The 14,178-nt window shown below is 41.1% G+C and overlaps 1 protein-coding gene across 4 annotated transcripts in view; it reads right to left on the minus strand.

Moving 5' to 3' along the window:
* The window catches only part of DNAH11 (dynein axonemal heavy chain 11), a 273,839-nt gene that overhangs the window by 227,106 nt on the left and 32,555 nt on the right, over positions 1 to 14,178 (minus strand). For all 4 annotated transcript variants that reach the window (XM_075922225.1, XM_075922224.1, XM_075922226.1 and 1 more), the window contains exons 7-8: positions 12,028 to 12,261; positions 10,358 to 10,525 (exon numbers count right to left, since the gene is read on the minus strand). In XM_075922225.1, the coding sequence (XP_075778340.1) occupies positions 10,358 to 10,525; positions 12,028 to 12,261 (402 nt within the window). The remainder of the gene's footprint in view (positions 1 to 10,357; positions 10,526 to 12,027; positions 12,262 to 14,178) is intronic.

The raw sequence follows: 14,178 nt of genomic DNA on the forward strand, positions 1-14,178 counted from the left end.
AAGTCTCTAATGAGGGCAGCATCCACACTTCTTCAACTCCAAGGATTGCCACAATGTGGGGTCTTTTGACCATATATGTGGTAGACGTATCAAGGTGTATCACCAAGGATCTCTTCTTTAGGAAAAAACTGAAATTTCAGGTTATGAAGACGTGAATTCTATTTTGTGAGATATATGTTATTATGAATGTGTTGTGTAGATATGATTCCTGTTCCCCATATGAACTAGATACAGTACTGTCCGCTGAAAACAGTGCCAAAGAACACACAAATTGCAGTTGTGTACACTACCGCATCTCATAGATGAAGCTCCAAATAAAGCAAAACCTTCAAAGGATCCTAAACTTGGATCTGGATATTTGATCTAGGGATGTTAAGGACTAGTTGATTATCGATAAGCAAATGCTTATCGGATAGTCAGTTGATTAGTCGATTCCCTAATCGGATAGTCAGTTGATTAGTCGATAGTCAGTTGATTAGTCGATCTGATAGAGACAGCAAAAGGAGGGGAGGAGAGGCAATACTTCAAAGTGGCAGCGCTGCACAGCTGAACCCGGGATCAGCTGTGCGGTGCTGCCCCTTTAAATTCCACCTCGGCGTTTCAAAGTGGCAGTGCCGCACAACTGAGTCCAGGATCAGCTAGAGACTCCACAGCTAATTCCGGGTTTTGCACGGCATTTCAGTGGAACACGGGATCCACTGAAATGCCGTGTGGAGCCTGGGATCAGCTGGGAAATCTCCAGCTGACCCGGGCTCTGCATGGCATTTCAAATCAGCAGCGCAGCATGGAGCCCGAGGTCAGTGAGAGACTCTGAGTCTCCCGTTGCCCCAGGCCCCATGCTGTGCTGCCTCTTTGAAATGCACCAGAGCCCCCGCTGGGGACTCTTGTACATTTCAAAGCTGGCACCTGTGTGCAGCCCAGAGTCAGCAAGACTTGGAGTTCTGCATTCCTCCTTTGAAATGTACAAGAGCCCCCAGTGGGTCTCTTGTATATTTCAAAGGAGGAATGCAGAAGTGCCTATCAACTTGTCAAGTAGTTGATGGAAATTCTATTGACTACTCGACTAGTCAATTAACTGTTACTTACCATCCTTAATTTGAACATCAACCAAATGGTTTCCATGACTCTTCATTTTAGTCACATGCTTGACAAATAGGAGCTAACCATGTTGATTACTTTCTTTCTTTCTGAAAAGCCTTCCTAGCCTGTATTCTGAATGGTATATTCTTTCTCAAAACAAAAAGGTTACAAAAAGATCACGAAAATGTCACAGTTAAATTAACGTTCTTTCTTTCCACCAGATGGTGAGCTCTAAAGCACAAGTGAAGAAAATTTTCACAAGTAACAGTAGTGCATGTGACAAAGTCTATTCAATGGACAGGGACCTGCTTACTTGAAAGACAGCCACTCACTCCATGGTGTACTTCTATACTTGTGATCAGTAGAGGTATTCATGCTAGAGCCTTCTGATGTAAGGGAGCTACTGGCAGGACAATTTGCTAGCATTGCTCTCAAATTTTGAATAAAATCTTACTGTACCCCCAGCCCTAATTTAAAGTAATTTTAATTTGTTAATGTCAGCACATTGTGGAAAACCCATTCCTTTTCCATGTCGTTTGATGGGTGTGAGGAGTAGTGGGGGATTTGTTTGATTATTCTGGCGCTCTAACTGTATGAAGCTATGTTGATTGGGCTCACTGTATTGTAACTTTTGAAAGCAATATTTAAACTGATGTACAGGCACCAGGGTCTATTAGATAGGCACTTTTCAAGGCATAAAAGAAAAGATTAATTTTTTTTCCTCAGACATTTTGACAGAATTCCTTTACATTCTTCCAAAGAAATCACATTACATTAAAAGATAATAATTGTATTGTTTGTCCTGGCATATGATATTATTGTTAGCCAAATATACGTGATATATGGTGGCACAAAATTAGAAAAGAAAACTGAGCTGTCCTCTATTATTTTATTGGGTAGGGGCTGTAAGGAGAGAAATGTCTACACATATCTTGAATGTGTGCCAACTAACTATACTCTTTACTTTCATTCCTATTCTGTTAGCCGTTTAGTCAAACAAGTTTTAACATGCCTAACTTATCCCTTTACTTATCAGAAAGTGGGATTTATAGGCCTCAAAATTCTGCTCAGATACTCAGTTGGTTTGAAAGTTTAAGTAAACAATAAGTCAGAGTCAAAGATACTCCTTAGTTAAGATAATTTGAGAAATCAGCAGCTACACTATATTAGGCCAAAATATAAAATGTTTTCTACATGAGAGCTTTCTAAACCACAGTATAGGTTCAAACTCTCTAGTCCAGCACCCTCAGAAGCTGACTGGTGCTGAATCAGAGAATTTGTAGGACCATAAGACGTCAACATGGTCTAGCAGCATTACCAACACTTTCACTGCTTGCTGGGTTCTTAGAAGACATTCTGGGGTGAATCAGATCTAAGTAACAGCACAGAACACTGAGAGTCAGGACTCATGACTGTAAACAAACTTTATGGGATCACTAACTAAAATCACGCCAGACCACGAATGTTGCCAGACTAGAGAGTTCCAAACTGAAGAGATTAAACCTTTAATATCTAAAAGATATCAACTAGTTATTGCTCAGATTTAGGTTAATAACTTGGGGCTCTCCATAAACAGAGCAGTTTGTAGATTTGGACTCCCCATCTGGCTAGTAATTCAGCTGAAAACACGGCTGGTGAAAGAACAAGAGTTCATGCACAGAAATCTATTTCCACTATGAATCTCACCTCCAAGCAGTCATTTCCTCTTGATTTTATTACAGTGAAGTCATCGTCGGCATGTTCCTACTAAAATCAATGGCAAAGCTCTCATCAACTTCAAAAATAAAGGATCAGGCCCTAACTGTGATATCAGCTTTGTGAAGTCAGTCTGGCAGACTTTTGTGCAGCTTGGCCTTGAGCAAAACAAGCAACTGGGAGCAAACATTCCAAACTCAAGTCCTCAGTTCATAGAACAGCAGGCAGCCCCATTAGTTGCCCGCATCTGTGCCTGGCTAGTTATACAGACTGACCTAACATTCATGAATTAATAAATAACTTTAAAAACTAGGCATGTGACTCCATCACTTGCACCATTTTTTTAAAATAAAAATTGCTATGGATGATTTGTCAGACTCAAAGGGGGTGCAATCTGACTAAACTGCACAATTATTATGGTGCCTAAGCATGTTGGGCACCTTCTGTAAGGCATCACAGGACAGGAAAAAGAGCCTTAATGTCTGCTCATGTTGTAACTGAATGGAAACTCGGGTATGTTTACACATCAAAGTTATTTCGAAATAACTTTCCTAGAGTTTACACAAGCCATCCACTATTTTGAAATTAAATCAAAATAGCAGAGGGCTTATTTCAAAATTGGTAAACCTCATTCTATGAGGAATAACGCCAATTTCGAAATTGTTATTTCAAAATAAGCGCTGTGTAGACACTTATTTTGAAATAGGGGGCCTCCAGCCCTTCCCAGGGTGCCCTGGTGGCCACTCCGGACTCAACCAAGAACACTCCTCTCCCTCTCCCCACCCCGGAGCCCTGAAAGGTGTAGACTCTGGCCACAGTGCCTGTGCCAGTTCCAAGCCTGCCAGGCCAGACCCAGCAGTCACTGCCCCTGACCCAGTGACCCCAAAACATGAGCCAGCAAGCCACTGGCAGCCAGCCCTCCACCACTCCCCAGGAGCAGTCCGCCAGCTCCCAGGGCCTGGAGAAGGCAGGTGATTTCCTGGTCCAGGGCAGAGATCATGGACCTTATTCAGGTTTGGGGGGATGCCCCCAACATCCATGATCTCCACACTAGATGAAGGAATGCAGCTCTCTATGGCAGGATAGCTGCCAGCCTGGCCACCAAAGGCTACATGCAAATCCAGGAGCAGGTTTGCATGAAAATCAAGTTGGTCCAGCAAGACCCCCAACCCTGAACTTCCCCTCCCCGTTCTTTCCCTTGCCATCCAGCTCCCTGATCCCAGGTTTCCTCCTCCCCTCTCCCACCCTCTCTTCTCACCTCCTTTCCCCAGTCTCACCCAGAGTTTCATTCCTCCCACTCCTCCCCCCGTTTTGTTAAATAAAGAGAGTTTGTGTTCATGAAAATACATGTATTTTATTTGACATCAGGAAGTGGGGTTAGGGAGGGGTAAGTGGAAGGATATGAGGGAGGAATGAGGCACAAGCCCCCAGTGGGGAAGACCAGGGAAGCTCTTAGTGCTCCTCAGGGTAGAAGCTCTCCCACAGGGCCTCCTGGATACTGACAGGCCCCCAATGAACCTCCCGGAAGGCAGCCTGCAGAAAGTGCAGCCAGGATCCCAGCAACGCATCCATGAGAAGCACCAGAGTGCTCAGGGGCAGCTCTGGCTCCATGTTGCAGAGTGCTGTGGTGTCCCAAGTGAGGGCAACCAGAGCATGCAAACACAAAATGCTTTGCTGTCCCTCATTGAGGTAGGCAAGCAAGCAGGGAAACTTGAGAATTGGCTGACTGGGATGGGGAGGGGGGAGGCGGGACGGGAGTGGGGGGGCTGGGCGGGTCCCTTTAAGCACAGGCCTCAGATAGCCTCATGCAGCAGCCACACAAAGTAACTCCTGACCTGATGCCCTGCCAGACCTGGTTCCGGCCAGCCTTAAGTGCGATTCAGCATCCACTCAGTGTGGACACGCTATTTCAAAATAGCCAAATGCTATTTCAAATGCATTTTGTGTGTAGATACTTATTTCGAAACAAGATATTTTGAAATAACGCATTTCGAAATTAGATATTCCAAAATAACGCTGTAGTGTAGATGTACCCTCAGAGTTGCAAGTTCCATTATCTTTTTAGCATGATCATCTCTGTTAAATCACGTGCAGCTGCAAGTGTGGTCAGAGTCACAATAAAAGTTAAATTTGTTGGGTTTTTTGCACATTTGAAAAATCTGATTTACACAAATGTTACTAAGATTAAGTCAGTCACACAAATGTTGGGAAACTGGGGTCACCAACACCATAAGCAAGTCCAACAAGGCCTCTTTGATAGCTGCTGGAAGTAAAGTAATAAGGACAGGTAAGAGACTTTGCACAAGATGGACAACTAAATAAATCAGACATCTTGAGCAAAGAGTTTTATCATTTCCAAAAAACACTACATAGAAAATAGTCTGAACGTACAACAATCAAATGAGACAAACACCAATTGGGGAGGAGAATTGTGTGTGTTATTCCACATCTAGTCAATTAGAGAAACTCAGATATGTTTCTACCAATGAGATGTGACATATTACTATATCAGATTAAGTAGTCTAGATATGTGCTCAAAGAAGAAAGATTTTCTTTAGTCTTGATTGAGAACATAATCATGAGTCATGTCAATAAAACTGATCATTTGAGGAAGTGTCTGAATTTCCAGTACTTTATATATTAACTACACAAAATAAGCTGTGTATTGAGATGCATGTAGAACATTTATGAGGAAATAGCTTGACATAGCTCATATACTGTGCACTGAGTAAATAGTATGAACTTCGAAGCTTCTGCAAACACATTAGTTTTACCCTGACAGCTATTATTAAAGCTTCTTAGCATTACAAAACCCAAAGGCAAACATTTCCTGAAGACCTGAATAAAAGTAATGTTTTAGTGATGACAAGAAAAACATTACAGCTAATTGTTGCTTGTTCTTATTTTACTGTCTCTTCTTCAGTCAACACTAAAGCTGCATACAAAAGTAAGAATGCTCACCATAAAAAAGAAAGTTAATACTTTTTGAATACGCTTGAGTTAGCACTAAGCTGAAATGGCAATAAGCTTTAAATACAAAATGAGTGCTCTGATGTTTATTTTGAATGCGGCCTTTGCATAATCACTAAACAAGGAATCAATGTCTTAACAACTGATTAACTTACAACAACTTGCAATCTCCATTTCGTGAGACATGACAATAACTGAATTTTAACTAATGGCTTAGAAGGTTTATTAAAGAAGTTTCAATATTTAAACATGCTTTTTATATAGGGAGCATTCAAGAAATATTTTAAATGGGTAGAGACAGGAGTGATAGTAACTTAAGTTTCTTAGGCACTGCCATAGCTCAACCTGCTCCCTCCCTCCCTACCTCCCTCCCCCTAGGGTGGAGCTCAGGGCAGGCGGTGGGGGATTGTGATACAACAGTACCTGTAAGAAATTTAACTGAGGGTTGGAGGCCAGGGGGTTCAGGGAAGAAGGTTGGAGTGGGGCAGGGAGTGCAGGACTCAGGGCAGGGGGTTGGGGTTGTATGTAGGATGGAGTGTGGGATGGAAGTCTCAGGGCTGGTATAGTCCCTGTTGATGACTCTACCCTGCACTGATCCTGTTCCAAGGTAAATGGGAGCTGAGGGGGGCAATGGTCATAGGTATGGGAAGGGAGATAAGGGGAGGTAGGGTGCTGCAGCATCCCTGGGATTGTGGCCCAGCGCCTGGGGTCCTGCTGCTGGCCTCACATGCCCGGGGCTCTCCTAACGGTCCTGCATAACACAGTCCCAGCTGCCAGCCATGCTGTGTGCACTAGGGCTGTTCTGCCAGCCATGCACACCCAGGGGTCTGGCTGTCTTCTGGGGTCCCAGCTGCCTGACCCGCACACCTGGGACTCTCCTGGCAGCCTCATGCTTCATTCCCTGTGCTGTGTCAGGGCTGTCTGCCACTGGTCATGCACATTCAGGGGTTCCAGCTGTCTCTGCCACACTTCCGAGACTCTCCTGCCAGTCCTGCATGCCAGCCTCAACTTTGAGCAGCGGGGAGGAGGACAGAATTGGGCTGGTGGGGGAGGGGCCCTCTTTCCTACCACTGCACCACATTGGGGCGCACCAGCTAACTTTCACCTTTGGGTAGGGAAATACAACCTGAAGGTTATATGATGCAAATTGCACACAACCCAGAATTTGGGGCAATGTAGCCTGTACCCTACTGGAGATACAAAGGGCTGTCAGAACACAGCAGTGCTTCAGCCATACCTACATTCTCTCATTCATCCCTTAGGGCTAGGAGAGAGGCATCATAAGAATCATAACACTGGCTTTCCCCTCTCCCTCCCCCCGAGAATGGTTTTAAGGTTTTCATACAGAGCAAAGTCTTATTGAAGCTAGAATCTAGCCCTAATATTTTGCCAGAATTTTAACCTGTTCAGATTTAAGTTGTAGTTGAAGAATGTTTTCAATACTCTTATTAAAACAGTCTATTTTGCAACATGTATACTACAGACAAAACCTTGAGCTTCCATTAATTTCAGTAGGTTCAGACTTTCACTTTATCAATGTCAATATTATGAAAAAGTTAGAAAATAAAACCTAACAATTATCAGATTGTGCTTGCATGATTCTTGCATTTTTAAACAAATCTAAAATATTTCAGATATTTGCAAAAATCACTACACTACACAGTACTTCATTTTTTTTCCATCCTCTATTAATACATAAATCAGCTGCAATTCATTTACGTAACCTTAGAATTTGGTTCTGTTCTAAAAAGTGTGTCTGTAAAAAGGGCATCTCCTTACGTAACAGAGGTGTTCCCTGTGCATTAAACGTTCTAGCTGCTTTAGTGACAAAAACAATTAACAACTGAACTCTACTGCTAAAAGCCCTGCAGAACCCACAATGAGGATAAAGGAAGCCTAAATTCCAATCGTTTGCACCTGTACAAGCACAATAAAGACAGTGGGTTACAGCAGATGTCAGGAAGGCTAGAATCTGAAGACAGAAGAGTTACACAAGTGTATCTAACTTATAACTTGGCCCTGCATTACCGGTGAAGACACAAGAGAGAGAGAGAAACAAAGCTTAGTTTGACTTTCAGAATGCAAGCAGAGTCTGCAGGAGTGGCATTAGAAAACAAGTAAAACTTCCATTGATTTCAAATAGGCCAGGATTTCCTCTCATGGAGGGAGAAACATGAAAACTCGTAGGCTACGTCTAGACTGGCATGATTTTCCGCAAATGCTTTTAACGGGAAAGTTTTCCGTTAAAAGCATTTGCCGGAAAGAACATCTAGATTGGCACAGACGCTTTTCCGCAAAAGCACTTTTTGCAGAAAAGCGTCCATGCCAATCTAGACGCGCTTTTCCGCAAAAAAGTCCCGATCGCCATTTTCGCGATCGGAGCTTTTTTGCGCAAAACAAATCTAAGCTGTCTACACTGGCCCTTTTGCCCAAACAGGAGCAGCATAGTATTTCTGCAAGAAGCACTGATTTCAGACAGTAGGAAGTCAGTGTTCCTGCAGAAATTCAAGTGGCCAGTGTAGACAGCTGGCAAGTTTTTCCGCAAAAGCAGCTGCTTTTGGGGAAAAACTTGTCAGTCTAGACACAGCCATAATGCAATGTGATCAGAGTGAAACCAGACAAAGCAGAATCTATCAAAAGGTTAAAGGCTCCGATATGTAGGTGTATCAATCAGGTAGTAGGCTCCATGATATCCACCCAATTCCCATTCAGCTACACTTAACTCAACTGGTTCCTAAACTCACTCAGGGTATGTCTACACTATCCCCCTAGTTCGAACTAGGGAGGCTAATATAGGCATTTGAAGTTGCAAATGAAGCCCGGGATTTAAATATCCCAGGCTTTATTTGCATCTTCCCATCCAGGCACCATTTTTAAATCCTCTTAGTCCGAACTAACTGTCCGTGGCTACACGCAGCAGTCAAACGTTAACTCGAACTAAGTCCTTAGTTCGAGTTAACTGTTACACCTTGTTAAACTAAATTTAACATCCCTAAATTTTAGTCTTATTTATCTGTACATGATAGTCCTATTGAGTATGCAATGTCTATGCTGGCTCACTTAAAAAAACTATCAACATAACATACCAAAACAAATTTTTTTATTATGACATATCAAGATTTGGCACACTGCAGCTGAAAATATGTGCCTTTGTTGACAACAAATAAAATGCTGATATCTGTAACAATTTATTTTTAACTCTATTCCTCTAATTCTTTGAGATCCCATTAGACAACTTGATTACATACAAATTTGAAAGCATCATTGCAAAAAGGGGACAGAATTCTTTAAAAATAGAATTTTGGTTTCCGGAATGAATTATAAATAATAAGTCAATACTAAAATCTTAAAATAAAAGATGCTACCACCAAAATATGTATTTACATAATTTGAATCATAATGCTATATAAATATTAAAATTGTACTAATTAATATATTACAACATGGTTAATATTATTTATTGTAAGATATTACATAGCACACGTGCTTTACAAGTCCCCTACCTAAATTTCCCAATAGAATCTACCTTAAGGTTCAATTCATTACTCATGCCCAAATCATGTCAAAACTGAAAATATGAAAAGTCTCTGAGGGGTAACCATATTAGTCTGTACCTGCAATGAGAAGTCCTAGGGCATCTTAGAGAATGTCTATTCTAGGAAATTATTTTGAAATAACTAAATTCAAAATAACAATTGAAATAGCATGTCCCCAGTATGGGGGAGCCTTGAAATTAGTATGATACAGGCTCTGTTATTGTGGACATGCAACCTCGATTTAGAGCCCCAGTTAGCACTGGGGAGTAATTACTTTGAATTACTCTGGGGAGTAGTTATTTCAAAATAGCAGCAGCAGAGCATCCACACTAACACTATTTCAAAATAGTTACTTTGAAATAGGCATTATTCCTCAAGGAAAGCAGGAATACAGATTTCAAAATAACGGGATTGGTAGTGTGGACACTCCACTTATTATTTCGAAATAAGGAGAGAAATAAGGGGAGGGGGCTATTTCAAAATAACTCCTTAGCATAGACCAGGCCTTAGAGGCTAACTGGAGGAGTAACTACTACTCCAATTCATCTAATGAAGTGGGTTTTACCCATGAAAGCTTATGGCCTAACAAATCTGTTAGTCTTTAGGGTGCCATAGGACTTCTTGTTGTCAATATGAAGTATGACTTAGCTCTTAGATACCATTTAAAAAGGCATATTAAGACAGTTAGCAAACTACTTTTAATAGAATGGTTAATTGATTGGTAGGAGCCTAAGTGGATTAGCATATTACCCTTTTTTAATCTGTGGAGACCAATGTTCACATCCTCAAAAAAACCTGACAGATGCTTTTTGGACACTTGTGCACCTCAAAGTTCCCAAATAATTCAGTTAGGAGAAAATACTCAGAAAACTGCTCTTGGAAGACGAGCATAGAATAATAGCAAGTCATGATGGAGGTGCATTAGTGAAGTTGTGATGGAAATTTGCATAATGCCTACTTATATTATGCCTGGCTCTAATAAATGCTATGATTTTTTTCATGTTCACAATAACTAAATCTTTTCACAACTATTAAGATAAAATTTTAGCACACTAATACAAAAATTGCAAGGTTACCATATTATGGAAATCTGAAGGATCATATGTTTTCTCCTTAAAAACTTTACAGCTTTCTATAAATTCTTCATTCATTCTGTAGATTTGTTCACTCAAAGTTTTCCCCTTGACTCCACCAAACTCCAGCTTTTCCAGCTTTTGAAATTCAAACATGATAACGAAGATATCCTAAATCAATGAAAAACAAACATATCCAATGTGTCTTAACACAAAACAATAGAAACCATTCTATTTGAGATGTTTTTGCCTGGTTTGACTCAAACCAACAAACAAAAATGGAGTTAAAAATTTGCACCACCTTGATTAACCAGGATGTAAGAAAGGAAGGTCTAAGTTTTGCAAGTTGCTCCAGGTAGACACAAGATTCGTTCACACAGAGACACTCGCAAGATTTGAACCTAAGTGGAAACACAATTATCCAATCCAAATAAATAACTGTAAAATTTGCTTTAATTTCATCAGTGGCCAGAGTAGAAAGAATTAGTGGGACTGAAAAAATACTTTCATTGATTCCTTGTCATTATGCGCTACAAAATATGAACATGAAAGTTAGACATAAATTTGATTCAGAGATGTAATGCTGAACCTTTTATTGCCTTCTTTGTAGTCTTTTCCGAATAAAATTTAGTTTCTGTAGTCTCAATTTCACACAAAAGAAATAAGTTTCATGTGTCCCAGAACTGTTTGATAACATATTTAGAAATGCACACTTGCAACTCTTTATAGGAACAACAAAAAACATGTTTCTCTGGCTATACTGAAAGGAAAACAGGAGATACTTGCTATGGATTTAATCAGGCCACAACTTAATAAATAACTATTTATTATTATTATTATTATTATTATTATTGGACTACCCAGGAGACAGAAGTGTACAACGCAGGCAACTCCATGTTCATTCAAGTAACTACCCAGGGCTTTCACCAGGCCCCCACCCCTTCATTTTCCATTCAGATCCCCCAGCCAGCCCATGGCTTACACCTTACCATTTACCTCCTCATGGAGGAGTTAAAGTGGATTATAAGGAAGGATTTCTATGATTCATATGGCAGTGAGTCAAAACCCCACTCAATCTCATTTCATTCCTTTAACCGGCACCTCCTTTTTAAGTTCTTTACCAAGCCATTTATCTAGTCACTGGGTACCTTCCCTATAGAGTATCTGTACTGGACATCTGCCTCACAGTTATGAAGTGAGTTGTGACATTGCCCTAACTTCCTTTTCTCTTCACCAGAATAGGTTCTTTCTGACACTCGCTGTGGGAAGGCAGAAAAAAAAAGCCAACTCCACCTAGGCCAATGTGGTGGTGAGAGAAAAATTTCTTCAGAGCCCTCCTAAAAGGATCAACTAGCGCAATCCCATAGCAGGTCCTGACCAAACTGATATTTGCCATCTCAAGGGGAGGGAGGAAGGACAGGAGCTGCATACACAAAGGGCTTGTAACACTGGGGCTTCCACCTTTTAAATATTTTGCCCTGCATTCCCAGGGATGACTCAGTATGACCAAGATGACTCCCACCTACCTTTTCGCTGCAGTTTCTGAAACACTACTACCTTTCTCCAGCAAGCTCACACAACGTCCCCTCTGCTTCAGATGTGGTGTGGTTATTCTCAGATATACTACGCTGCTTGAAAAATGGATAACCTTAATTGTAAATAGTAAATAATACCTCAATTTTCACTAAGCGGTTGAGAAATAGGTCAAATCTGGCAAACACCATATTAGATTGGAAATCCCATGGTTTAAATTCTTTGTCATTGGTGAAGTAACTCGCCAGCTTCTCTCTGTGGCTAAAGAAGAACATCTTAAAGCTCCTTAAGGTATTTACAGCTATTTTTACATGTTCCAATGTTTCTTCAATTTCTCCTTTCAAAAGATCTTCTGGCGAGAGGTATGATCTAGCCTAGATTTTAATAAAAATGATAGCAGAAGAACAAAAGAGTCACTGCTTATCAAAGCTAGCCATGACCTTAGTCAAAAATATACTTCTTACCATCTATACAACTGCTAATAATATTTAAATTAATCACATTAATTAAATTAATTAAAAATAGATCTAAAAATTCTAGCTTGGCAATTTTCCCAAGTTATAGCTTACATTTAAGATGCTCTAAACAAAACACTTTTTAAAAAAATCAGTATTTGCTGCAGCATATCATGTTCTCAGATATCAAATCTGTAACCCCTGAAATCAAACTAGCCCTGGTATGCTATCTTTGTACACAGTGAAAGTGTAATGGTTTGTTTATAGTGGGGGGAAACCCCCACAAAAATAGATCAGAAATACTTAGGGGAAAATTAATGTTAGAGATGGATTTATCTGTTTATTGTTTAATTCCTCTATTAGCTCTCTAGTCTTTATTACACATGCTGCTAACACTGCCAACTTCAGACCTATATTACTTTTTTTACTTTGTAAGTTAATGTAGTGATTTGGTTTTTTTAAGACAACTTATTTATGGACCCTTTAACTATCCACAGTGAAAACCAGAAATAGCTATGTCATAGTAACTGTTTGATAGGTGGTGCTGCCAGCTCCACCTATAATGAAATTGGCTAACACTTCCCATTATTAGACACAGATACTTGCAACTTTAGAAAACAGTAATGCTCAAGATAAAGCTTTCCATGTCAGGATCAGACTGAATACTTTACTCATTTACTGAAGTTCTGGAAAAATGTTTCAGTGTGAAATAAAGACGTTTTGTTCATTTTTAAAAACATTTACAAACGTTTCATTGAGATACTCTACCGCACTTCTGTTCCTTAAAGCAGGAACCTGAAATTTGGCAAAGAAAGTCATCAAGTTGTCTTTTGTTTTCTCATTAAGAACCCAGCCAAAATCAGACCCAATTATAAACCTTGGAAGATTGCCATTTGCACAGGCTCATTAGAGCACTGTTAGCGTCTACAATTAAAATTCTCTCCATCTTTTACCTTTGGAGAAGAGATGTCCTAACACAAATGCAGAGGGATGAGAAGCAGAGCAGCAGTGCTATGAAGAGGGATAAGACAAGGAAGAACAGGAATACATTGGAGGGACAGAAGCAGAGAGAAAAAGAGATTGAGTGCAAGGGGACACAGCAGCAGAAGTGTCTAAACACGAGTTAACACTCCCCTCAGGAATAAATTGAACCGAGAACTTCATCAAAAGTCCCAACTATGCACAAAATATGCATCATGTAATTAAAAGATATATCATAATACATATGCACAAGCAACCTTAATTTCTGGTATTTTCTAACTTCTGAATGCTTGAATCTGCAACCTGAGCATTCTTCTAACATACAGGCAGTCCCGGGCTACTTACAAGATAGGGACTGTAGGTTTGTTCTTAAGTTGAATCTGTATGTAAGTCGGAACTGGCGTCTGCCGCTGCTGAAACTGATCAGTTTCAACCCCGGCTGAATCTGGATGCCAGTTCTGACTTACATACAGATTCAACTTAAGAAACCCAGGCGTCCCCAAGTCAGCTGCTGCTGAAACTGATCAGCGGCTGATTCCAGGAAGCCTGGGGCAGAGCAACTCTGCCTCTGGCTTCCTGTAGTCAGCCGCTGGTCAGTTTCAGCAGCGGCTGACTTGGGGACGCCTGGGGCAGAGCAGCTGGGGTGCTGCTGGGTTGCTCCAGTAGCGCAGCTCCTCGGTGCTACTGGAGCAACCCAGCAGCACCCCAGCTGCTCTGCCCCAGGCGTCCTGATTCAGCCGCTGCTGAAACTGACCAGCAGTGGCTGAATCAGGACGCCTGGGGCAGAGCAGCTGGGGTGCTGCCGGGTTGGTCCGGAGCGGCGCTGCGGGACCAACCCGGCAGCCCCCAGCTGCT

The sequence above is a fragment of the Pelodiscus sinensis genome, chromosome 2, assembly GCF_049634645.1.
Source record: "Pelodiscus sinensis isolate JC-2024 chromosome 2, ASM4963464v1, whole genome shotgun sequence".
Classification (NCBI taxonomy): domain Eukaryota; kingdom Metazoa; phylum Chordata; order Testudines; family Trionychidae; genus Pelodiscus; species Pelodiscus sinensis.